Source organism: Leucopleurus acutus (assembly GCF_964270905.1).
Source record: "Leucopleurus acutus genome assembly, chromosome: 13".
In the NCBI taxonomy this organism is placed as follows: domain Eukaryota; kingdom Metazoa; phylum Chordata; class Mammalia; order Artiodactyla; family Delphinidae; genus Leucopleurus; species Leucopleurus acutus.
Window position 1 is genome coordinate 19,616,491 of NC_139155.1, and position 27,065 is coordinate 19,643,555.

The window sequence follows — 27,065 nt, forward strand, 5'->3', positions numbered from 1 at the left end:
AAAACTGTGGCTGGTATGATGCCATGTTTTGAATCCAATTTTAAAGCAACCCTTTGCAACCCAGGGAGTAAAGCTGACATCTTTGTATCTGTAATGAAGATAATTATACCTGCAAGGTGACATCACTCGTGAAGTAACAAATGCAGTAGAAAACCGAGCCTCTGGTCTTCTCTGAATTCTGTAGACCACTTTTGGCATTTAACACTAAACTCCTCTTTCATGCCTGTCGTTTGAGAAGTTGCTTTCAGATGAATTTACTGAAGCTGAGTGACACAGGGTTAAATTAATTCTTTTCTTTATTACTCAAAGTGATACAGACCTTTCTTGGACTAATGTAGCTTAATTAGTGGTCAATTAAAACTGAACATTGCTGAATTGAAGTTCTTTGATCAAACTCCCTGGCATGAGTTCTCTTTCTTTAACTAGCCACCATCTTGAATTCATTTGGAATCAGTAGTATAAACAAGTTTAAAACTGGTTCTTTTATAAGAAAGTCAGCAGGCTTGTATAGCTGTGGTTTCTTTTTTTACTTCTGTAGGCGGCAATTCAAAGGCATGCTAAATGAAAACAGTACTACACCCTGAAAAAAATACATTTTTAAAAGTAACACTAAGTAGTCAGAAAACAGTCAATACCCCCACCTATTTATTCTAGACAGAAGATAAATTTCCCAATTTTAGTGGTTAATTTTGTCATTACATAGAGGGCTAAAAGAAAACTCCCGGTCCTGACAAAGTCCACAGTTATAATAAAAAGTGAAACAAACAAAAACCAAGCTGTGGCTTGGGAGGAAGATCGGTCGGGCACCGTTACAACATATATGCAGAGATTTAACCCAGGATTTAACCCAAATTCATTCTTTATTACTCTTAGGAGCATATTTCCTCTCTTTGCCTTTGGAGTTGGGGGGTGAGACACTACTTACCTGTTGATTTCACCATTTCTTTGGGGGGGGGCATTGTTGCATCCGTGAGAGCTGATGATGGGGTATCTTTCATACAGATTGCTAGGTTGAAACACACATTGCTTTTTTTGGAATTTGGGTGCAGTTTAAAAAAAAAAGAAAAGAGGGATATGGGGGAGCCAGGAATTGGGACAGAGAGAGTCGCTAAATATTTGTAAGTAGATCAGCCTCTTCCTTTTATGCAGCTACATGTCTTAACATTTAACGTGTCTGTGCTGTTCTTGTCGAAACATAAGTCGATACCATTCAGTAATCCCAGTTGTGGAAAACCTCACAGTCTAAAAATAACAGGGCTGGCATTCCGTTAGTGCTCTGTATTTTAAAGTATTAATTAAAACTGGCACTTTTGTGCTGGAAATAAAAGTAATATATTAGGTTTAAATAGGTCATTTGCTCAGTCTGGAATGGCTTCTTTTAAGTTCTGAAATTTTCACAGAGGAAAAAGTGCAAGGAGATTTTGGAAGTGGCCACGTAGTGTTTTCCCCCATAAATGACAAAGTTTTTATAGTTCTCATTACTTATACCCAAAAATTACAGTTATAACCAATAATTAAGATACAAATTTCATCACTTGACAGAAAGAGAAATTATTTTTAGTCAGTTTGCCTTTCAGCCTTCTCTCCTGCTCTCTCCCTAAAGGGCTGATTAGAATGTAATAATTGGGGATGATAGCGGGAGGAAGAGGACAATTCCATTTAATTAAAGATAATTTATTTTACTTTAAATTGGTGATGTCCCACATGAATAAGAGTAGACTTAGCAGATAGATTTATTAACGGGTATGACATCTCAGTTGACTTAAAAAGCAAACATTTTCTTTCTGTATTGTTTTTATTGTGTCTCCGCACCTGAAACGGCTGTCATCGTGCTTCCCTCCCCGCTTTACAGAGCTGTAGACTTTTCCACCAAATGTGCAATTATTGGCTTATCAGTGGAACCAACCTGAGCCTCTGCTGAGTTAAAAAAGAAAACCCAGGCCAGGAGCTTGAAAGGCTGATGAGATTCTCAGGGCTCCCATTGGAAATGCCGTCTCCTCCAGTGACATTTTCTTGACTCATCTTTAAAATATCTAGTTCCCAGATTCCAGGGTAACTTCAGCATTTTGAATGAAGAGCGTAATATTTCCTTTGGCCTGGGGCAAGGTGTTTGCACGAATATTCCTTTAAGAGAACGTGGACCTTGAATGCCATAGATAATGAAGAGTGTCACAAAGCGATCATGTGCACTGCGTAGGTTCATTTCTGACACAAAATTGGGGAGAAAGTAAGGTCCCTGTGTAATATTTTTATTGTTGTCTCATGCAATTGCAAACAGATCCTGGAAATTAGGGATATGTTATAAAGTTGGAAAGTGGATTCAAATAACCTGTGAAATTTTTTTTCACATAGTCTCAGCCCGTGATGATGTTTTCAATGGAATACCTGTAGCAAAATTGTGCTTGTCATTCCGTAAATCCTAAGGCACTTTTTTTATGCTTCAAGCAAACTGTCTTCTGTTTTCCCAATTTCTATGTGATCTCTTTCGCACTGTCTTTATCCCTTTTACCCCCATTTCACATTCCTGTATCCTTATTTCCATTTTTTCTTGTTCAGTCATTTCTATTCCCTGGCCTAGTGTGTTTCATTCATTTTTCTTCTCTGAGTGAAATCCAGACCTTCTGGCTGTCCGTTTCTCCCTGGACTTCGCTTTCTGTCCAGCACTTCCTCCGTTCACATCAAACCCTTACATTCATTTCTTTTCCCGCCTTGTTGCACTCATTTTCACGTACAGTTCCTTTACGCTGGTTCCCTTGTCTTGCCTCTTCAGATTTCAGTGCTGTGTCTTTCTAGCTTGATTTCACAAATTAGTTCTATATAATCGTGTTTTCAAAATGAAGGGGGGAAATGAGGTTTTTCTTTCTTGTCTGTTTTTGGAGGTGAAGATCCTGGTGGAATTTGTATTCAGTTTTAAGCCAGATGGACTTACTTCACCCTTTTCTGCCATTTTACCATTCCAAATGGATGTTAGATCAGGGATGGTGTTTCTCAAGGATTAACTTTTATTAAGCCTTGATTTTCCTGTTGCGTTAACCTTTTCCTTCCCCTCAGCCAAAGCATCTTATTCCTTTCTCTGTCCACCTAACTGGTTAATTTTAATAACCTGATCTCTCTGGCCCTTATTTTACCCTGATTCCCTGCCTCTTTTATCCATCTCTTTTTAAAATCATTCTGCTGTATCCTCGCTTCACCTTGTATCTTTTCTTCTTCTGTAATTATTAATGAAACCATGATGACTTTCCCCAAATTCCACTAACAGACAATGCTAGGAAAGAGGAAATATGCAAGTAATGTTTTTTGATGAGCATTGGGGAATTCTGTTTGGATTTTGAAATTCTTCTAATTTTTTCCCCCAAGATGTATAGTCATGATTCTGGGGAGTGGGGAACAGGGAGGCAAGTGTTCAAATTGATCCTTAATTGGAGGTGAAAACCCTACATATCGATATTCATGAGGGAGGGTGATCCTACATTTAGAGCAGGTAAATTCAGTTGTCGTTGTTGGATAGTAGACTGGTTCAGGGATGTGTGTGTGTGTGTGTGTGTGTGTGCGTGTGCGTGTGTGTGTGTGTGTGTGCGTGTGTGTATCTATTAGGAGCAAGATGGGGACAGTAGAGGGTGATCTGTGTGGCCAGCCCCTATTGCTTTCAGCACCTCCTGTTGGCCAGAAAAGAAGAAGATACTTGGGTCAGAATGAAGACCTATCCTCTCTGACCCAGGGCTGGGGATGGTTCCTCTCTCCGTCCCATTTCCTAGCTATTTTCCTTCTTTTCTCTCTGTTCCATTTTTGACAGCGATTATTTCACTTACTATTTCCCAACACCTTCAACCTCTGTCTCTTCCTCTACTTCTTTGCTTTACTGCTCTCAGATAGGTAAAGAATTCCATTCAGTGGGAGGCCATTCCCCAGCACAGCAAAAATCTAGATGGGATGCTTTTGTCGGCCAGCCTCTCCTGAGTACCTTCTGTATCCTTTGTAAGACGTCACAAATGTTGAAAAATAAATAAAGGAAAGGACAATTGCCATATCCCAAACTGGAAACCCCACCACTTTTTTTTTTTTTTTTTTTTTTACCGGTACGCAGGCCTCTCACTGTTGTAGCCTCTCCCGTTGCGGAGCACAGGCTCCGGACGCGCAGGCTCAGCGGCCACGGCTCACGGGCCCAGCCGCTCCGCGGCATGTGGGATCTTCCCGGACCGGGGCACGAACCCGCGTCCCCTGCATCGGCAGGCGGACTCTCAATCACTGCGCCACCAGGGAAGCCCCAACCCCATCACTTTTATTCTGGGAAGAGGGCTTTCAGGGAGAGCAGCCTGCTGTATTCCCTGGAGGTAGCAGGAACTGGGAGTGGCCAGAGGGAAGCTGCTAAACGGGGTCCAGATGCAGCTCCATCCAGGGGGAAGCCTCGTGCTTGGTCATTTGGGTGGCTGGGCTCGTCCCACCTCCCCTTCTCCATGCCCTCCTCCCAGCCTCATCCTGGGCCCTCCCACCCCTAGGCGAGCCCCAGGCCTCGCAGCAGATGTCTGCGGGTCTGACTTTCCTATATCCAGCATGAAGTTCCCTCTCTCCCTCCTATTATGAATTCTGTGCTGTGGTCCTGCTTGCTCCTTGTCTGTCAGATTGCAGTTCTGATGCTGTCAGCCATGTCTGATCAATCAGCAAACAACATCACAGGATGAAATTTAAACAGTGCAGATGCTCAGATACAGGGTTATGTTGACTGGACCTCCAAGGGAAAGCACAGGTAAGGTCAGAGTCTCCCCAGAGTGGGTCTCCCGAGCCTGCCTGATTTGACACCCTTCTGAGCCCCACTCTGCTGCTTTGGCTTGTGTGCTGCCCATTTGCTTTGCCCTACTCCTTTCTTCCCCTGGCATTCACCAGAACTTTCGTTTTAATCTGCTGCCCTTGTTACTTTCCTCCTGTCATTTATTCACTGCCTTTTCTCTTGGATCGGTGCTGTCACTATAAATGTTCCTGGATTGCCTCTAGGTTGAGGGTCCTTGCAAAATGCCACCTCGTTCAGGGCTTTTGTGGCCACACTTCGAGGAAGAGAGTTCTGCTGAGAATCTGGGCAAACGGATGGAATTGATAGGCCTGATTTATTTTCCCTCTGGGACAGTGGAATTTATCATTAGGCTACAACCAGGGTTTTCTTTCTTACCATTGAGATGCATTGAATTGTAAATGGAGCTTAAATCATCTTTGGGGGGAACCGTTTTTAATTAGAAAAGATATAAATAGATACGACCTAAATGAGGATGAATCAGCCAGTCCTTGAGAATTTGGGGAAAGAAAAAGAGAATTGATAACCGTTCCCCTTTTACAGTTCGCGGTGTTGGCTCACAGGGTTACTGCTCGCAAAAGAAGTATGTTCTATCATCTTCCTCTTCTGTTTCAAAGTATTCAGTTGGTCCTTTTTATAACATGGAGTGTTTACAGGGTTCTGTGTTCCCTAGTCCCATCTGGAAAATATTTAAACTTCATAAGATCTATAAGACTAAAACATCACATATAATGGGATAGGCAGAAGGAAGGAAAATGAGACCCATTGCGTGTGTTTAGAATAAGTTAGTTGTTTGTTCAGAAGCGCTGCTAGAAGAATTGGAACAAATAGCTGTGTGCAGTGACTGGTCGGGTCCAGAGCACTACATTTCACCACAGAATGATCCTCGGTTTGTAAAACTGACGTTTTGTTGTGACTTCTAAATCCAAACAAATCTCTGCAAATTTCTGCCCGATCGAGTTAATAAGAAAATATATACATGCAGAGGCGAGAGCCGTGCGCTGCTCGCGGTTCTGTCAGTGTCGGGGGAAATAAGGGATGTTTTTTACCTACTGTATTACATTCAACCAGCAATTGCCAGGACCTCCAGCTCTGCAGGTTTTCTGGACTTTTTTGTTTTTTTTTTTTTTTTCTCCTTCAGTGAGAACAATGGGATGCAGAAAAGAGCTTCAGAAAAGGAGCCGGGCAGATTTCTTCTAATTGCCTTGTAATTGGGGAGTGGTTTCCCTTTCCCACCATCTCACTTGCAGGAGGAGAGGAAGGCAGATGTGGCTTAGCGGGAATAGCCTCTTCCAGACCGGATGTGCCGGGGGCCGGGGGGGAGGCAGTTCCCTGCACGCAGGCCTGTGATCTGCCTCACACCTGTGCTCATTTCAGCCCCCTGATCGATGACCTTGTATTAACCTGGAGTGACCTTGCGCCTTGGCCTGTTCTTTGGGCCCAGCTCTTGGCAGGCGGACCTGCGTTTCCCCTCTGGTTTACAGGTGGTTACTGGCGGCGGTGTACACGTGTTTTTCGTGGTGCACGGCGCACTTAGCAGCCCGGCAAGACCTGCAATTTCATCCCTCTCAAGGGGCCAAGCAGGGGTTGGGAAGGTGCGGGTGCAGCGAGAGAGGTGGCCGTTTGCGTGTGCTTTTCTGGTTTGTGGCTCGTCTGGTATCAATTACCATTTGATGGCAACGCCAGGCCCGAGGCCCTTTGCATGTTTGTCCTGTGAGAAAGATCTGGAAGAACCGACATATGGTTTTGATCGCAGCAATTGCAGGTTGATAGAATGAACGCAGGGGTGAGGTGGGTGGGTTTTCCTTCCGGCCCTTTCCACTCCGGGTTGCTAATGTGCTTCGCTTGTGGAACTGGTCTTTTCATCATCCAGTCCCTCCCCACTTTGCCCTCTCCCCCCCCCACCCCAGCTCCCTGCCACTTTGCATTCCTGGCCCCTGCCTCCTCTGTACTTCCCCGTCCCCGCCAGAAACATGTGGCCCACATTAAGGACCTTCAATTAAAACAAACAAACAAACAAAAAATTGTCCACCCTTCTGTTAAAATCCCAGAGCAGGTCAGCCTATGGAGGTGAGCAGAATTCTACTAAAGTTGAACACCAAATGGGTGGTGGGAGTGGGTTCCCTCCAGAAGCTCGGGACATGCTTTCAAATGGCTGTTAGTTCAGGTTGTTAAACATTGAAACGACGCTGAAAAATGGCAGTGATCGAGATTAATATGTGCGCATGTGTGAGTTTCATCTAGGACATCTCTTTGAATTTGTTTGGGCATCTGCCTCATGGGGCAGGAATGCTTTGAGGTTCTACCTTCCTGTACATCTCAAGCCGTAAAATGGAGCAGCAAGTTGGGGCGTGTAGGTTCTGGATGAGCGTTTCCCTTCAGAAGCGGGAGGTTGGAGACCCATCTCTCCCATACTCAGTGACTAAATTTTACTAAATTTCTGACGGTCGGTGGTACCCAGGGAGAGGTTCCTCATTACTGCTGCACAGCAGGGATTGCATCTGTGAGTTTGCCAAGGGAAGGTCTAGTATTGGGGAACGGAGAGGCAAAGAGGGGAAAAGAACATTAGAGACACTTTTAATGCTACCCATGAAAATGTTTGCTTTCCAAGTAACATTTTTCTGTAATGCTCTCAAGTTCACATGTCTTGTAATCTGTTCTGCAGATGGGTAGTCCATGAGGCTGTGACTTTTTCACTTCAGCTGTTGCATGTCGAAATATTACTCCCAATTAGGACTTTATATAGTTGAAAAAGATAATGTGGTAGCTCACAAGTGCATGTTTCTGTTGATGTCTTCCTCCTTTTTAACGGAAAGCCAACAAACCAGGACCATCAGATCAAAACATGTCCTCCCCAAAAGGTCTTCAAATGTGAGATAAATTATTAGTTCTGAAGGCCAGCTGTTGAAACCTAATTAGAGTACATGACACACTTCTTTATATTTATTTCTACCTGAGAGCTGATCTCCATTGAAAGGTAGTAAAAGCTAAAAACTTAAGCTGTTGTCTTAAATTGTATGGAGGTGTCTGTATGACTGTGTTGAGAAAACTGACCATATTTTTACAATGGTATTGACTGTGTCTTAAGATATTTGCCGAAGGCTGCTGTCTTCCTTTGCCCAAGCTTTCTCTATATAGTATACAAATTGGCTTGCTAAATGATTCCTTTTTTTTTTACAGTCTTGATAATGATTATATTTTGTTACTTGGTAATCTTCCTACAATTTAATAAAATTTCGTCCCCTGAGCTGTGTTTGAATTCATAGCAATTAGTGATTAATTTCTTTGCTCTAGTCACATATTTTAGTAGTGGCTATTTAGTTATTTGACTGATATTTACTGGACACAGAGTATAACCTTAAATCACCATTCAGCTTGACAGCGTAAGACGACATTTCTCCTTGCTGCGCATGCCATGTTAGCTGCTTTCAAAGAAGGATGTATTGAGAAGTCCATTTTGGTGATTAAAAAAAAAAAAATATATATATATATATATATATTGCTTTTCTGAAATGTGTAGACTTGGGGACTCATAGAAAAATAATGTAGTGTAAGGAATATGAACCTGTCTTAAAACATGTTGGGTCACTTAACAGCAGCTGTGCTGGAGAGAGATTTGATCTGAGAAGACTTTTTGAATCTTCTCAGCCCTAACACCATTCTGGTTTTGAAAATGGGAAAATGGAAAAGAGTTTTGGGGAAGGGAGATAGCTCAGTTTTGAAAGGCGGCATAGGTAGAAATCTTTCAGTCCCAGCTCAGACTAGCCAACACTTCTAATCTATCCCGCCAAACAGACGACAAAAGAGTCAGATGGGAACTGTGGGTTTATATTTTAGAGACACGCTACAGAGGCATGTGATAGTGTTAGAGACCACTTACATGCTTCTTGCCCAGCATCAATTTGATTTGGGGACTGAAATTTAGGAACGTTGGTAGAGGAGGCAACCTTTTTTTCTTTCTTTTTAAATAAATAAATAAATTTATTTATTTATTTATTAATGGCTGCGTTGGGTCTTCATTATTGCGCGCGGGCTTTCTATGGTTGTGGTGCACGGGCTTCTCATTGCGGTGGCTTCTCTTGTTGCAGAGCATGGGCTCTAGGCACACGGGCTTCAGCAGTTGTGGCACGTGGGCTCAGTAGTTGTGGCTCACGGGCTCTAGAGCACAGGCTCAGTAGTTGTGGCGCACCGGGTTAGTTGCTCCGCGGCATGTGGGATCTTCCCGGACCAGGGCCCGGACTTGTGTCCCCTGCATTGGCAGGCAGATTCTTAACCACTGCGCCACCAGGGAAGCCCAGCCTTTTTTTAATATACAATTTCTTTTTAAAAAATCTATTTAAAAAAATCACTGCTATTAAAATCAGATTCAGCCTCTAAACTATTACTACCTTCTACAGTATCATTTAAACTGCTTATGTAGACACCTTGCTAAAAGATAAAAGCCCTCCTACATGTGCTGACTACATGGTATCAATCTTTATTAAGAAAAAAACCCCTGCTCTTTCAAAAGTCTGAATATAGGGATCCTTGAATTAACTTGGTCCATGGAAGTCCTAACAATTACTAGTATTCTTTTTTTTTTTTTTTTAGTTTGCAGTTACTTACAAAGGAAGAAATATTTATAAAATTATGTTATGGTGTTTTTTAAATGTATGCAAACAACTCTCAGATCACAATTGAATCAGAGTTACTTTTACAAATTGAGGAAAGAGAAATCCCTAGTGGGGTGAAAACTGGTCCTCATTTTCTCAGGACTCTCCTGGAAAAGTGATAACAACGTTTCTCTCTCTGGATACTGAAGCCCCCTCCCCTGCCCCAGATACCATGTTACAGAAGGCATTCACTTCATCTTTGAAGAGGTCCTCGCATCTCTTTAGGATCTGTTCTTGTTCATACATTGCAAATATGTACTTTTATGTCCACAAGGAAGGCATTAGTACCATTGAGAAGGGCAATGTCAATTAGGACCTGGAAAATACAAAGTCTGCAGACTGTAAGAATTGTACTCAGACTTTATGCCATCTACCTTTTGAAGACAATTTTGAACCTTTGAGGTTCAAAATATTGGGGGTTCTGATGAGCTTTCTTCTTTCTTTCTTTTTTTTTTTTTTTCTATTTGCAAATCATGGCTTCCTGATCCTAAGGAAAAAACCTCAAAGGCAAGACTCAACAGGCTTCCTGGACATCAAATAGTTCGTACAAAACAACATTCTGATGACTTGCATGTAAATAAATCAGAAACATATGAATTAAACTGCTCTTGGAATACATATGGGTTGAAAAATAGAGAGAAGTGCTGAGAAAATGTGTTTCGGGTTTTGCTGAGCCCATGACATTTGAAAAAATAGTATGAGACACTGAACAAACACAAACCACGGCTTGGCTTCCCCACTCCTAATATTAACCTCCCAGTTCAATGGCAAATCAGTTTACCATGTGCCTAAACGCGAGCCACCTTTGGTGTGCTCCTCCAGACTTAATTACTTGCAGTTTAATTTTTTTTTTTCAATGAGAAGCTCAAAAATAGCATCACATTTCAAGGAAATGCAAATCTTAGCATTTTTTGACCCAGTTGGTTCACGTCAGACTATTTTAGAAAATACCACAGATCACCTTAGGAACAGTCATACTGGTACGGCCCTCTTTGGTGTGACTGGAGACGAACAGAAGAAAAGCATCATTATTAAGAAACTGGTCCTGAAATGGATGCTGCCTTATTAAATCAAAGCGCTAAACCACCGCAGGTGAAAACCTCATGAAGGAGTACAGTTACCTCTCTTGGCATTATAGTGGGAGGCCTGCCAGCCCCGCTGTACACTACCAAGCACAGATCATGACCTTGGCTTCCGATCTTTTTCACTGCTGAGGTCTGTGGCCTTGTAGGTAGTGGAAGTTTGCTTTCTCTTTCCCACATTGCACTCAAGATAGCTAATAACATTAGGGAGTCTAAGTCCTGGGACAATTGCAGACTTCTTAGAGCCCCCGTATCCTCTCTCCTTGATATGTTGTTCCTTGGCATCTGGCTTTAACTACAGGAGCAGAACACGTGGGCATTTAGGGAACAAAAAGAGCCAGAGCTTCAGGCTTCTCCCACTGAGAGTAAGTCATTGACGTACACTTGGATGGCATCCTCTATCCATTCTTTGGACCGGCACTGTCACCTGAGGTTATCAGTTTGAAATTAGAGAGAGATGGGAGATTTCATCTTTTATCTTTAGGAAAGTGTTGTTTTGGTTGTTTAAGAAAACATTTTAATGTTCTTTTCCTAACTCCTTCACTCAAGTGGTGGTAACAGGTTTGGATGCTAACTCTGAGTCAAGTGCTGAAATACGACTCTGAACAAGACAGACATGGGATAGACAAGTAAACTGAGCTACATTTAGTCTAATAATGCATCGATGGGGGAGTACAGCCTGTTGAAGGTACACACAAGAAGGGTACCTATCCCACATTTGGCCTGGAGGAAGTGAGGTCCACCGATGAATGGGAATTCAGCAGGCAAAATGCAAGGGTAATAACCAGATCAAGGGAGAGAAGGGCATATACTGTTATCCAAAGGTGGTGCAGGATGACTGGAGCTCATGGTGCACAATGATAATAGTGAAAGATGGGACTGAAAAGATAAACAGTGGCTAGATCATAAATCGCCTTGTGCACCCCATTGAAGAGTTCAGATTTTATCATGATGTCATGAGGAGCCCTTCAAATGGATATGCCGAAGATGTCATTGAATTTAAAAGTCCAGAGAGATGGGAGGAACAACAGGAAGACATAGTCACAGAAGCCAAGGAGAGCAGATTTGACTGGCAGGAGGAAACTGTCAACAGTGTCAGATGTTACTGAGAGTGAAAGTGACATTTGGCTGCAGCATCCAGGAGCTTTTGAGCAGTTTCATTGGAGGAGTGGGTATGGAAAAAAGATAAAGAAATGGGGAAAGTCCATGGCAAGATGCTTTTTCCGTCGTCATTGTCATCATCATCATCACCGTCATCAATGGAAAATAATCATCTTCCGGACAGAGAGACTGGTAGAAAGAATGAGCCACCTACAACCCAGGGGATTGGAATGTATTTGGGAAAATAGACCATAAATATAAAGCAGAAGACAGCACCACAAGTTAGAAGACATGCAAAGGGTAAAATGAGCCTTACAGATCAGTCAGATGAAGGAGGGATCTGGACAGATCCATGAAAGAATAGGAGGAATTAAGATGGCAGGTGGGGCTTCCCTGGTGGCTCGGTGGTTGAGAGTCCGCCTGCCGATGTTAAGATGGCAGATGAAAGGGGAGAGTTATTTAAGTGGTGAGTGTAGCTTGAGGTTTGTACTCTGTGTTATGCCTCCTTATCCCAGTCCAGTTTGGTTTTGAGTTCCCATTGAATGGAGATATTAGAAAACACCATCAAAGGTGATGTGTGGTCCTAACCTGCCTGTGACTTCTGTTTGAGTTTCTCAATCCTTTTTTGGAAAATTAAAGTCCTAGACTGACTCTCTGTTTGTTTTAGTTTCATGCAATCTTTATTTTTAAAATCTGGACACAGAAACGAAGGAACAGATATCACAAATATAGCACATCAGAGATTCCCATAAATTCTACATGGATGAGTTCCTTGAGAAATTTTGCACATTCAATGCTGGACATCTGTGAAACTGAAGCACAGTGTCTTTTACATCTGTGTAATCTCTATGTGACATCTTCCTGGTATGAGGCCAGAGATTCACCCCCATTGTGCAGTACCTTAAAGAAGCCATTCATGATTCAGAGGACAGTTCTCAACAAAGATACCTGAAATACACTTCTGTAAGGGACTTCAGTGCCGAAAATCTGCTGTGTAAGCTTTGTAGGTGCAGGAAAGAATTGGTCTTCTTTTACTTTGGCTGTGGCCCTTGTTTGTATAATAAATACTTATTGGGCACCTGCTGTAGGCAGTCATTTCATTGAATGTCCTCTGTATCACACCCTCTTTCCCTGAGGAGCCCACAGTATTTTATGGGAGAGAAGACCTGTATAATTCATAAAATTTACAAATTTCTAAAAGTAAAGTGCTGGGAAAGTTTAGAAGATGAAATATATTTGATTAAAACTTACTGAGCTCATTCTTTCCCCAAAGTTTTTTGGTCTATACTCCTGTCGATATGACACCCCTGGTTCCCATTCCCATTTGTAATTGATAGAGAAAGAGCTGAATAGGTTGTGTACGTATCAAGAAATTTTCCATTAAAGAAAATGGACTCATCACCATCAAAAACTATTTTAAGCATCACTAAGGTGCTGAACATGCTATACAAATTAGATACGTTGAGGTCCATTTTTTTTCAAGGTGTTTTCTCAGAGCATGATCTGGTTTTATTTGCAACACATCTCCATGTAGCAGCAGATGTCATGATCTGTATTTTCCAAATGAATATTGTAAGATTGAGAGAGAGGCTGAATGACCTACCGACGGTCAGTTGATGAGTGGTAGAACCAAAACTGGAAAGATGGTCTCCATTGGGGACCATTATCTACAGCTGGTTAGCTCACTTAAGCTGTTTGGACAATGAGGGAGAATCATAAGTTCATTTCCTTGATAGAATGAAGAAGATTGAATTTGGTGACGAAGAGATGATGAGTGACTATGGTGAGAGAGCAGTTTCCATAATGGCTGCATTATTTACCTACATTTTCCAACTAGCCTCTGATGACACGGCTTACTGCTTAAGAAATATGGTCGATCGTTGGTCCTCTCTTCTCCTGGAATACCACCTCCCTGCAGATGGGTCCTCACTAATATTTTTTGTGAAGGATACATAAGTTTTAGGCCTGCTACAGTGATTGTTTTGTTTTATTTTAATTGAGGTGAAATGTACGTAACATAAAATTAACCATTTTTAAATGGCCAATTCATTGGTATTTGGTATATTCACAATGTTGAGCAACCCCTGCATCTGTCTATTTCCAAAACATTTTCATCACCCCTAAAGGAAACCCCATACCCATTAAGTAGTTCCTTCCTATCCACCTGCGGCTGTGTTTTATAAAGCTTTAATTTCATCATATACACAAACTTGCAACACGTACATTCATACTATACACGTCTATCTGTCTGTCTGTCTGTCTGTCTACCTACCTACCTGCCTACCTACCTGCCTACCTAGAGACTGGAAAGTTCCTGACAGAGGATCTAATATGTCCTAATTATGTAAGCAAAGAAGTATATATTTAATGGATGTTTCTCCATCAGGAAAAGGAAACATCCCTTGCTTCTTTTTAACCTTTCTGTATATTTCTCTTAAGTTCTCACCAGTTAGTAATTTATCAAGGAAGAAAAAAAAAGATAGTAATCAATTCTAAGCCTTTTATTATGTGAAGCTACTGTGTTCCTCTTCTTAGAAACTTTCTCATAACGTTCTTCAACACTGAGAATTTTAAACTGCTTCCCTTATCTTAAGAGTGAGCAATCATCTGGATTTTACATTTCTGTTTTGAAGATTCAAGATGATTGAACAAAGTAACTTATTTATAAAAGGTTTCATTTCTTGGAAAGGAATCAAAGGGGCACTCTTACTGTAATTTTTACTGTTAAAGAAATTACTACTGTTTATATTTATTCATACCGTTGTTATTCCGGAAAAATATTTGAAATAGCCAGTAGCAGAGCTTTAAACTGTATGTCTTTAAAATTGAGAAGAACTAGATCGCATGCAAAAGTGTCTGGAATTTAAATATTAGAGAAAGTCAACTGAATTGTATTTTAAATGTGCTTGAAGATATGACCTATTTATTGTTGGTCACTTGGTCTTCTGTTGCCCAGTCTTTGAGGTTTTTTTAAATAACCCTAGCCTAATGGAATAATTTCCTTTCCATTTCCTTTGCCTAAACATTTAGTACAAACTATACTCGCTTTCATACATTTTCCAGTTGATTGTTATGCGTCTGAAATCTCGCAGCCAGCTTCTAATGAAACTCCTGGCCTCCTATTTTATTTATTCTTATGTGCCAAAGCATCGAGAAGCCCTGCTGTGAGTTAAGGCAGTGAAACATTGCTGGTTGATTTTACCTGAAAGTTTGCCCTGGGTCTGGGGCAGGGGCAGGTATCTGAAGGGATAAAGAGAGGCGGCCAATTGGACAGAGGGGTTGACAATTTGCATACTTCTTCTTTTTTCATTTCACTCTGTGCCACAGAGTTATACATTTGGTAATTATTTCATGCTTTTGTTTTTAGTTGAAAGTACTTAGCGCCATACGTTTTGACAGAAAAAAAGATCATTTGTACTTCTTTCAGCTTTGTGAAAGGGAGGATGGGATAATAGTTCTACAGTGTACCATGGCAGTGATTCCTGTTCAAAACTTTACCAGATTGGAAACTCAATGTTCTTAACAATTCTCTTGGTAAGTAGAAGATGAAGGCATCTGTTTGAAGCACCCAGTGTTAAGTTTGATGCTTCGAAGACCAGCCTAGAATTCATCTTTAACTGTACTCAACGTTAGTAGATATCATTTACTAATATGAAAAATTGATCTCCAGATTCTTTAGACCATAGGTGATTTGGAAGGATATTCTTATCAAGTGCTAACAACTCTGATCTGGGATTTGCAGTGAAAAGACCAAGGTTAAACAACAGGATCCTACTGTATAGCACAGGGAACTGTATTCAGTATCCTGTGGTAAACCATAATAGAAAAGAATATGAAAAAGAATGTATATATATGCATAACTGAGTCACTTTGCCGTACAGCAGAAATTAACACAACATTGTAAATCAACTATATTTCAGTAAAATAAAAACATTTTTTTTTTTAATTTCACACAATAATATATGAACAACAGCAAAAAAAAGACCTAGGTTATAACCTTTCTCGTGCTGTCCTAGAGTCATTTGACTACTGGGAAGAGAAGGTGCTCTCCCAGCTTCTGTCTCCTAATGTATAAGATGGGTGAGAGAGTTGACCACTTGGGTAGGCGATCAATCTTAAAGTGATTACTAAATAACGTAATGGATGTAGAAAGTCTTTGTAATTTAAAATACTTTGAAAATACCAACTTTTTATGACGATTAATCATAGAATTTCACCAAATTTCCTTTTATACAATTAAGTTCAAGGTCAAAGAAGGTGTACAGCCGTCTGCGCTGTACAAACACAGCCCTAAAGACACTGGGATTGGAGGAATAGGAATGGCACATTTAGGGTTGCACAAGGTCAAACTATAAAGTAATCAACATTTTTCTCTGGTGCTGCTTTCCCTTCTGGTAAAGCCCTCTCTGTACCCTCATCCCCTCTTCACTTCCCTCTCATTCTTAAAAATTAGTTCCTGGGAAAAGATTAGAGACCTTGTCACATCAAAGTGTAATAACTGCTAACAGACTATACAAGCATTTCCCAAGATGGGGGATGATTGCAGGTGTGTTGAAAAGTGGGTTTGTGACGTGGCATTATTTCCAGGGAGGTAGACTTGTACCTCCTGTAGTATTGTACATTGACTAAGGTCTGCTGCAATGGTATTAATTTGTTTACCCCAATAGTGACCAAACTTATTTGAGCTTAGATCCCTTTTTAAAAATCACACCTATTAACATCCAGTGAAGGATGTGAGCTCTAGTCCTAAGGCATCAACCTATGACCTTAGGTTCAAAGGGAAAAGGGCGGGAAATGGTCCTCTTTAGAACCCTTACATATGGATCGTTAGAGGTAATTGCCTCCACTTCCGAAAGACAGCTCAGCCCTAAAACACATCAAGACGTGAAAGGTACTCAAATCTATTTTGGCAGAACCAATGAATGTTTATCTTTCTCTGCTTTATGATGTTATTCTTAGTTTGACTTGTATCTTGTGTGCAGTGCGTTTATTCATTCATTCATGTGTGCATTTAGTAACTACTGGGGCCTACTCTGTGCCAGGTACCATACACACACACACACACACACACACACACACACACACACACACACAATGCACATTTTTTCATAACACTTTTTTAAACTTTATTGTTTCTGTGATGGACCGTCCTCAGCAGGCCTTCTTAGCCTTCAGCAGAGTATAGAAGAAACAACAATAATCAACATCAGAATAAACCTAAAATTAATTTTCCTCTTTCTTGTGGAATCATATAATTTGTTTTCATCCTGAAAACATGCTGCCCTCATTCAATTGATGAAACCATGTCATCAGAGGTCACAAAGCTATTTATTGGCAGATATAACTAACAGTATTTTGATGTTCCAGTACCTCCTCATGACCCCATAGTTATCACCTAAAAAAAAAAAAGCAAACAGTTGGTAGTGAAAGAGGAAAATATAGTATTGAGATGGGAGCTGATCCATTAGAAATAATTGATAGTCATGAATTTGATGTGACAGCTGAGATAGAGATATGAAATAATTTAGTTACATCTGTTTATGATTGAAGATAACTAGAAATAATAAATCACATTTTTCTTAACATTACCTTTAATTTCTAATGAACATTCAATAAATAAAAGCTTGGGAACAACTTAGGTGTTCAAAACATATTAAAGACATGTGATGGGCTTAATATCTACAGTCTTTTATCTGTGCTGATCCTAAGCCTGGTCAGGAAGCCGGTTCCCCTGTGAATAAGTAACATAAGGAATGTAACCAGGAAGAAGTCAGGTTTCACCTGGACCAAATTTTACGCAATTAAGTAAAGTATTCCAAGAGATCTTTAGCCAGGTGTAACTTAATCAATTTAAGGCCTTCTCAGGGAGTGTCTCAGGGTGCTCAGAACGCTGGTAGTGGGCATCCCCGTGATACACCACATTGACAGTAATAGCAAACATACAGTATCTGCTCCGTCAGTGCCAAGAGCAAGAGCAATGCAGGTGTCAAAATAAAAGGATGTATTCGGAGCCAGAGGCTGGTACGCATAGACGGGACTGTAGTCACACTTCACATGAATGCCTTAAGTAATAGTGTGGTGGGGTTTTTTTCATCAATTTAGCATATTGGGCTGCCCTGGTGGCGCAGTGGTTAAGAATACACCTGTCAGTGCAGGGGACACGGGTTCGATCCCTGGTCCGGGAAGATCCCACATGCAGTGGAGCAACTAAGCCCATGCGCCACAACTACTGAGCCTGCACTCTAGAGCCCGTGGGCCACAACTACTGAACCCGCGCTCCACAACTACTGAAGCCCACGTGCCTAGAGCCCGTGCTCCACAAGAGAACCCACTACAATGAGAAGCCCACACACTGCACCGAAGAGTAGCCCCCGCTCGCCGCAACCAGAGAAAAGCCCGCACGCAGCAACGAAGACCCAACTCAGCCAAAAATAAAATAAATAAAATAAAATATTTATTTTTAAAAAAATAAATAAAAGATGGGCAGAGATTTCTATTAAAAAAAACAAGTTTAGTATGTTGGTATTTAGTCACCACTAAACCCCAGTGTAACTCTCAGCAGATTCTCTGCCTCTGTCTGTTTTTAGTACTGTCAAACAAGAGAATCAGGTCCTGCTGCTACATGGCTCAGCTTCAGGTCTGAAAGACAGATGAACGGTCCTCCTTGTAGTAGTGCACAAGAACTTTCTTTGTGCCCTGCTTACTGAGGTCATCTTGTGTTCTTCTCTTTGGGCCAAACAGCGTTCTCAGCCCCTTGTCTGCTACATGGCCATAGAGTATGTAAAGGGGATCCAGAGTTCTACAAATCTGGGTTTAGCTAGGCGTCTGTGACCACCTTGGAGAGAAGCCCCTTAGCGATCAAGAGATCCTGGTAAAGCTCAAACTCGCAAGAAAGATGACATGATTTTGAATGTCAATTTTTCCACTTAACTAGCTATGTGACTTGGAGCAAGTTACTTAATGTGTCTATGCCTCCAAATTCCTTCTATGTAAAACTGGGATGATAAAACAATAGGGTTGGTGTCAGGACAAAATGAGGATATGTAGTTTTGCTGGGATAGTGTCTGGCACGCCCTAAGTAAATTTAGTGTTAGCTGTTTTTTTATCACTGGCATCACTTTGTCATGCCAACAGTGACAAGAGCTTGGTCTGACAGATATTGGGACCAGATCCCTTTCCAGTTCTAGAGAGTGTTAAGTTATAATACCATAATAAATGGTTCCTTTTCTTTGTTTTTAACTGTTAACTCCCTGCATATATCACTGAGATGGCTGCATGATAATATGTGAAAACAGCTTAAAATCTCAAACGTTCTATATCTATGATATATCCCAGTATCATATGTGTGATACATCTATGATATCATAACAGAGTGAGCCTAATCATACCTATCTTCGCCGTTTTGCTGCCTCATGTTCGCAGTGATAACACACTGATACTTGTAAAATACTTGTAAAATAATGGGACACTATGTAGATCTAAATCACAATAATATTGCTATACAATTATTAGTGGTTCTTAGTTGTTTTTTATTTTTAGTTAAAGCAAAGTTTTTTTCCTTCCTTGTAAATTTTTAAGCTACACAGACTCTTTTTTGATAGGTTGAAATTTAGAGATTTGAAAAATATACTGCAACTAGCTATATTTAAAAACATATTGCCTTTTAATTTGAAGAAAGGAAAGAACAAGGTAGAACTGTCTGGCCGTAAAGAACGTCAGGTTTTTCTGTAGCTCTTGCGGTTAATAATAGGTCCAGCTCCCTTTTTCACTGTGTCATGGCCAAGCCTGCTGCAGGCTGAGTGTGCTGGTCGAAAGTGCATGGGCTACAGTCTGCCCATCCTGCGTGCTTACGTGCTTCTGATCCATTATAGATCACTCAGATCCCTGCTTCTCCTTTCTGTTGCTTTCTTTTGGGTCTTTTAATTTCTTTTAATTGAGTTACACAATTTGATAGATAGAGATGCAAAGAAGGGAATTAAAATTCTTACAATTTTACTACTTAACATAGAAAAGGAAATTTCGTGGCTGAGAAGGATAAAATTCTTGGCTGTAATTCACTTGTAGAGTTTAGCTTCAGGTTTAATATACTCATGAACAGATATTCGGAAGGGTAGAAAAGTTGTATGTAGTATTTGTCATGGAGTGTTTGGATATATGCTCAAAATGACTTGTGTTCTAAGTATATTACACACTCAAGGAATTTCTTTGGGGGGTTCTTTTTCATTTGTTTTTTGTGATGCACTATGGTAGAGTGAAGACAGGTCATTGCTGTTAGTAGAAATAAAATACGAATATCATATACATGAATGGTACATATTATACATGTCTAGATAATTGTGATTTTTTTTCAGACTACTAATAAAATAGTTTGAGGAGTAAAACTGTTCTTATTGGGAGCTACTTTGTGGCACTTAGAACTATTTATTTCATTCCTATAAAAGCTTCAAGTGATTGAGATGGAAATAAAAGCTTCACAATTGCAACAGACTATACCTCTGAATTTTTTTTCATGTATAATTAAATATCCATCTATTTGTCAATATACTGCAACATTTATGTGTTATCTCTAAACTTATTTCCTGTTTATGTGATAATAATGCAAAGTGGCCTTTAACCATCATTTGGAAATGAAATAGGATCTTTTTCCATTAGTAAATATTCCTTGACTTGGTAATACATACTGAAAATATACCAGATGATTAATTTTTATTTCTGTAGTTGGTTTTTGTTTTTCTTTGCACTGTTGGGTTGTGTGTTGCCTTCTTTTTAATACTCCTGAGCATTATTCACTGCCTATAAACCTTATGACAACTTATTCAACTCTTACTTGTATCTGCTTATTAACCTTTTATGCCATTTTACTACCCATTGGAATATTTAAGTTATAAAGTTAAAAAAGACTTTAGGAAGTAGAGTGCCAGGAGGACTGGATGAGAAGTCAGGAGCCCTGGGCTCTGTCCAGGCCCTTGGGTAGGCATCACTGCCCTATAGCCATTCTTTTCTCTTACTGTGACCCATGTCCTTCAAACAGTAAGAGTTGAGGTCCAATACAGTTAGTTACCTGAGTAGTGAGCTGATCCCCCTACAAGTACTTTTCCCCATTAGATGCTGGGAAGCATCAGTGCATGTGCCTAGGTTTGTGAACATCAGAGGCACACCATAAACTCTTGGCACTTGAGTGTCTAACTGTCACAGTTTAGAATATTTGTGAAATCTCCCAAGGTGTGAGCTACCAAGTCAGCCTCGCCAGCACTTGGACATCTGAGGCATAATTGTGCTTTGCTATTTTCTACTCATTATGGAGCACACAGTAACTCTCTTTAAGGATCTGAAAGTCTCCATTACAATGTTTCAGTTGTTCTCAACTGGTTCTCTTTGGAAATTATTTATTCAGAGGATACTTGCAGATCACAAAGAGGTAGTAGTGTTAATGAATGTTAAAGGTCTACTGCACAGCCCAGTGGCTATCTATCACCCAACCCCACTCAGTTACACGCCTCATGATACAGCATCTATAACCACTTCTCTTTATCCCCTCCAGAGTTCAGCTTCCCACTTTGGGAAGAAAGTAACCAACATATATTGGTTTTACTGTCAACATGCCTTATCACATTTTATTTTCTTAAAAGGTAATTATGAGACCCCACAAGAGTATTTCCATTAAACCGTGGCCAGAGTACAGCCTTGTGTTCATAGCTAAAATATTTTTTCTTTTTTGCCTCTTAAGATCAAGAAATTGTTTTTTAATGGAAAGAACATAGACTTTGATGACTAGTTCGAGTCTTTCCTTTACCACTTGGTGAGTTTTTAACATGGAAAAGTGGGTTAACTTTCCTGAGTCACATTTGTCCAGATAATTAAAATAAAAAAAAAAATAGTGGCACAACATTAACACAATTATCTGATTTTTTTGCATGCTTAGTAAGTGCCAGGTATTATTCTAGTTGTGTTTATACACTTTATGCCTTTTAATTCTTACAAGGATTTGGCATACCAGGCACTGTCATTCCCTCTTTACAGGCAGGAATCTGAAGACCAGAGAGGGTAAAGTAACAGGTCCAAGGTTGCCTAGCTCATAAATGATGGGACTGGCACTTAGACCCAGGCCTGTCTGGGCCAGTGCATCTGACCTCTCTGCCATCCTTCAGCTGTATGAAATAGGAATGATACTATTAATAATGTCCATCTTGTTTGATTTTTATGAGGATTAGAAATAATGTGTATGGAGCTCCTGGCAGAAAAGCTATTCCACAAGAGGCCCTGAACAAATGGTAATCATTGTTATTTTTAAAAAATCTCCATAAGTGAAAGTGACATGCCAAGACAGGTGAAAATGAGCACCTCAAAGGGAAAAGGTAGGATATGCATTCTACTCCCTTCATTTTGTTCCTTGGTTTGTGTGTTGGCTTGGTTTTCTTCTTTTCTAGTAGACAGAGGTTCTATTTCAAAGAATGTGTCACATTGTTTCTTTGATGATGGAACAAATGATAATCAGAACATTGGTTGGAACAGCTAATGTGCCATAGTAATACATCTCAAATTACAACAAAAATTAAATCTGTAAAATGAGAACTTTTAGAGTTTTTATTCATTCAGGGTTTACTGTTATCTAGAGAGTTTTGTTAAACTCAGAATTTCTGTATTTGTGATTTTGTTTTAAATTCAGGACTGTAGGAGAAAAGATAATGGTGCTAACTTTGAATATTAACTAGCTATTAGTTTTCCATGAAGCTTTTTTTAAAAAAATTATTTATTTATTTATTTTTGGCTGCGTTGGGTCTTCGTTGCTGCACCCGGGCTTTCTCTAGTTGCACAGCGAGCGGGGGGCTGCTCTCCGTTGTGGTGCACGGGCTTCTTGTTGCGGTGGCTTCTCTTCTTGTGGAGCATGGGCTCTAGGCACGCAAGCTTCAGTCCATGTGGCACGCGGGCTCAGTAGTTATGGCGTGCAGGCTCTAGAGCGCCGGCTCAGTAGTTGTGATGCACAGGCTTCGTTGCTCCGCGGCATGTGGGATCTTCCCGGACCAGGGATCGAACCCGTGTCCCCAGCATTGGCAGGCGGATTCTTAACCACTGGGCCACCAGGGAAGCCCTTCCATGAAGCTTTTATTAAACAAATAGTTCACTTAAAGGGCTGTAGCCTTTGAGCTTGAGCCAAGTTTCCCCATTTCCAATTTTGCAACAAAAATTTCACACTTCTTTAGTTACTCTCGTGGCAGGAACTGGAATGCCAGAGGTCACCTTGATCTCAGATACCTTATCAGAAAAAAACTAAGTGTAGATTTTTGTTTCCCTTTAGTCCTTCCTCATGTTTCCTTGACAGAGTCACTTCAATACACTACAATACAAGCTGCAGTTTGGGATTCGTATTTCATTTTCCATTGGACTGATTTTCTTGTGTTAGTCATTTGAAGATATCTGGGGTGTTTGTTATTGTTCTGTTAAATTAAAAGCTATTTTCTTTAACAAATGTGTAAGTCATCTTTCTATTTACCTAGGGTATGATAATTAAAATTAAGTGGATGTGAGCTTTTCTTGTTGAATTTAGTATGTCTATTAAATACCTTCCTGCAACCCGTACTTTCAAGTCCTTTGAGAGACTGGGAAAATAGTTGACTGAAATAAAATAATGAGGCAGCTTACTGGTCATCCAGGTTACTAAAAATTAAAGCATTAAGGATAAACTGAAGTGATCACTCTGTTTTCACAAATATCATCCTATACTTCCACCAAGATTTTTAAAGAAAGTGTAACCATTAAGTAGTAGAAAATAAAGAGTAATTGATAGTTGCCTATCTTGAGCAGTTGCTTTGACCATTCCATTATTGAATTTTCTTATAACTAAAATGTGGGGGACAGGTTGAAGCTAAATCTTTGATTCCTTCTACTTTAAAAAATATAATAGTTCTATGTGATATGTATTTATATCAACGAATATATAGAACACTTACCTTAAAAATAACTTCCGAATGAGAAAGATGAAGTATATGAATTAAGAGGGAATAACATTGTACCTGATCAGTTATAATATGAAGAAAATTTATAAAATATACAGAAATTGCCTTTTTTAAGAAGCTATAAACAGTGTTCGATTTGTTAACAAAGGCTTGCACCTTATCTAGAGAATCTTAATTTGGCTACACCAGAAAAACAGAAATTGTGTGGTATGATGTAGCCTCAAAACTTTTTTAACCCCATAGATACTCTTTTTCATGCAGGCAGTATTTCTGAATTTGGGATAAGTGTGCTTATTCTCAGATCTTTGTGCTTGACCGTAATGTACAGTCCAAGTAGCCTCCTTATACTAGCAAAATTACCAAAGATTTGTCTTTACCTCCCAAAAGAGGTATCAAATAATTCTGCCCAGATCTGGGAAAAGGTGAATCTGGTTAGGTGCCATCACATGGCATGTATTCGATGTACGTATATAATAATTTAATAATTATACTACATGTTTAAGGGTAATGTAGTAGAATATGTAATTAAAATTATATATTATCCTAAAAGAATTTATTTTGATTGTTTTAAAATAGAAGGTGACTTAATAATGTGGGAGAGTTTATTTTCAGTTTTAGAGTAAATATATTGATTTCTGAAATTTGGGAGTAATGCATAGTATACTTAGCTTGTATTAATACTGACTGACCGGGAACCTGTCAGACTAATAGTCTGTAGGTATATTATAGTTGTTTGTGCTCATTCTGTCATTAGAATGAGATGATCTAATTTTCAATTTCCCCTTTCCCTAGAAGGTAATATTTTTTTCATCTTTTAGCCTCATCTCAAGACCTCTAATACATTTAGTAGTATTTTCCAAACTGTTGGTCAGTTGTATAATTCTCAAGGAAATACTGGGTTTTGCTTGATAAACTTAGAGTATTGATTTGCTTTGGGGTTCCTGGCTTACGTTTTATTCTTCATCCCTAAAAGATACGTGAAAAAGTTTTCCCCTTATCGTAAGCCCTGTAGAAATAGAAGCAAGGAGCTGTTTACACATTTAAAATATGACTAAAATTTAAAAATCAAATGAAATCTAGCCCAGGAAAAATATAGGGCTTAGATTCTTTCATGACTTAGGAAGAATCCTTGTTTTGTAAAGTATGCAAGGGTTTTTCTGGTTTATTTCTGTTTTGTTCAGTCTCCAGGACCTCCCAATTTCAAGGGCACTCTGGGGCATACATAGCATTTATTTGATGTATGCATGTGTATGCATATTCTCCTGCATCTGTCTCTGTGGCCCTATCCTTTGTGAAATCCTAGACCTTGTATTAGCGCCTAGTTCGTGATTCTTGGTGTTCTGAGAACAATTACATAATTTTTCTCAGGGTGTTTATTCCATGTGCGCTGTGAAAAAAAAAATGGGAGTTATTTTTTGGTAACCCTGCAGTTGCCTTTTTATTGGTGGATTTCTTTTTTCTTTTCCTGTGACCTGTGAATATCACCAGAGGTTCACTGCCAGTTTTGTGAGCCGCCCGCTTCAAATTGGAGGCAGGAAGGTATCCATTTTCATCAAGAGGATGACAGCGTTTCAGTCTCTCCGACCATCTGGAGAGAGGAACTTTTGGAGCAAAAGGGAACGGGGATTAAAAAAAAAATTATATTTAGCAGAAAAGGCAAGGGGGAAACCCAGTGAAAGTTAAACTATACCTTATGAATTTATGCTTTTCTGCTGTGCTGTCTTCTTTAAAGCAAACATAAACAAGAAAATACACAAGCTATTTTTATAAAGGACCGGTTCCCCAAGTCTCCTGAGTATTAATAAACGAATGTAAGTAAATCAGGATTTTGGCAGTTTTTAAGTTTATTGAACATACAAAGATAATAAGAGCTATAAATGAGGGTTTTCCTCCCCCTTCCTGTGTACACACTGATTGTCGGGGGTCTGTGTAGATCTGGGCTTTTAATGGCCCTTTTCATGCATCTCTACAAAAAGCTAACACTATGGGAATTTAATATTCCAAGGTCTGTGTGTCACTTTCTGAGATCTGGAGAGTGCATTCATTTTGTCTGTCTTTTTTGTCTCTCTTTCAATTTTAATTGAAAGGTAGACAAAACGGGAGAAGCTTGAGGCAGGTGTTTCTCTTTTTACCTTTTACATGCTCATGGGCCATTTGTGTTAAAAAAAAAAAAAAAAAAAAGAATGCTTAGGCTCCCAGGACAACCCTATGGGTATTATATAACATATTTACAACCAGACCTAGTTCTCAATATTCTTGCCCATAACCGGAAAATATCACACCTGGTTTTCCATTCACACAAACCTACTCGGCCTTTTTTTGATTTTCTGTATTCGGAAAGGGGCAGTGTTTCCAGGGTTTGGTCAGATCTAGGATGGGCGTGGTAGAAATTTTGCCTTTTGTGCCTGCTTCTTGTAAAGTCGTGGACCTTGAGACGCTTTGGCCCAGGCAGCGAGCAAAACTAAACGGGCTCTTGTTCCCCAGGTTTATGCTCCGTCAGCCAGCACTGCCGACTACAATAGGGACTCGCCAGGCTACCCTTCCTCCAAACCAGCGGCCAGCACTTTCCCTAGCTCCTTCTTCATGCAAGGTAAGACACCACCTCTTCCGAGGGGAAATCCACGGGTCTTTTCATGTCATGTGTGGGACAGAAGAGTGCTGATCTGTTACTCAAGAAATGGAATAGGAGGCAAGTGTAGAACACTGAAGGTCATGCTCTGTTTTAGGAATTGAATTCATTTAAAATAAATTAATTAAAACGTCACTAAGACTTATTTTTTAAGTGAAAGCCACTTGAGAGGTCATGAGTTAAGATTAGACTGGTTTGCTTACTTAGAACAGATTCTTCTTGGGGAATGGTCTTCCACGACTGATCGTTTCTGTGTCTTCACTTCCCGAGAAGAGTATGTTTATATGTTTAGAAGAGTGTGTATTTTAAGCATCCCGGATTTAGCCTCCTAGGAACAAATTACCCTCATATATACCTTTATATAAAAATGTTGGACACTTACAATCACTTTTCGGCCTTTTGGCTAAGATCAAGTTTAGTAGCTGTTCTTATCAGTAAAAACGTTGGCCACTTACTAACTTATAGGTAAGAACAAGTGTCCCATTTGAAGATGAAGTGACCTATCTAAAGTCAGGAATATTATTTCATTACACAGCAAAAGCTCTATTCCAACATACGGATTGAGGGCCCAAGACCCAGCTTTTTTCCCAGAAAAATGTAGAAAATTACAGGTTCGTGGTAGATAAAGTATATTTAATCCATTTAATTGTCCAGTGTATTTAATTCAGTGCACATGGATGTGCGTTCCCCGAGCTTATAATCTCACCCCTGGTAATACAGCTCTTTCTGCTGCTTAGAAAAGACCAAGATGGTTGAAATGACAGCAGCTGCTTATGAGAGGAGACCGTCCAGAGGATGCAGCTAAGGCTCCATTCCCTATACCCCTGGGACACTTATTGTCAAAATGTGATGACCTTGTTTCCA

At 40.0% G+C, this 27,065-nt stretch overlaps 1 protein-coding gene across 9 annotated transcripts in view; it reads left to right on the top strand.

Moving 5' to 3' along the window:
* TCF4 (transcription factor 4) overlaps positions 1–27,065 on the top strand; it is a 361,655-nt gene that overhangs the window by 277,547 nt on the left and 57,043 nt on the right. For all 9 annotated transcript variants that reach the window (XM_082852925.1, XM_082852924.1, XM_082852920.1 and 6 more), the window contains one exon: positions 26,057–26,162. In XM_082852925.1, the coding sequence (XP_082709051.1) occupies positions 26,057–26,162 (106 nt within the window). The remainder of the gene's footprint in view (positions 1–26,056; positions 26,163–27,065) is intronic.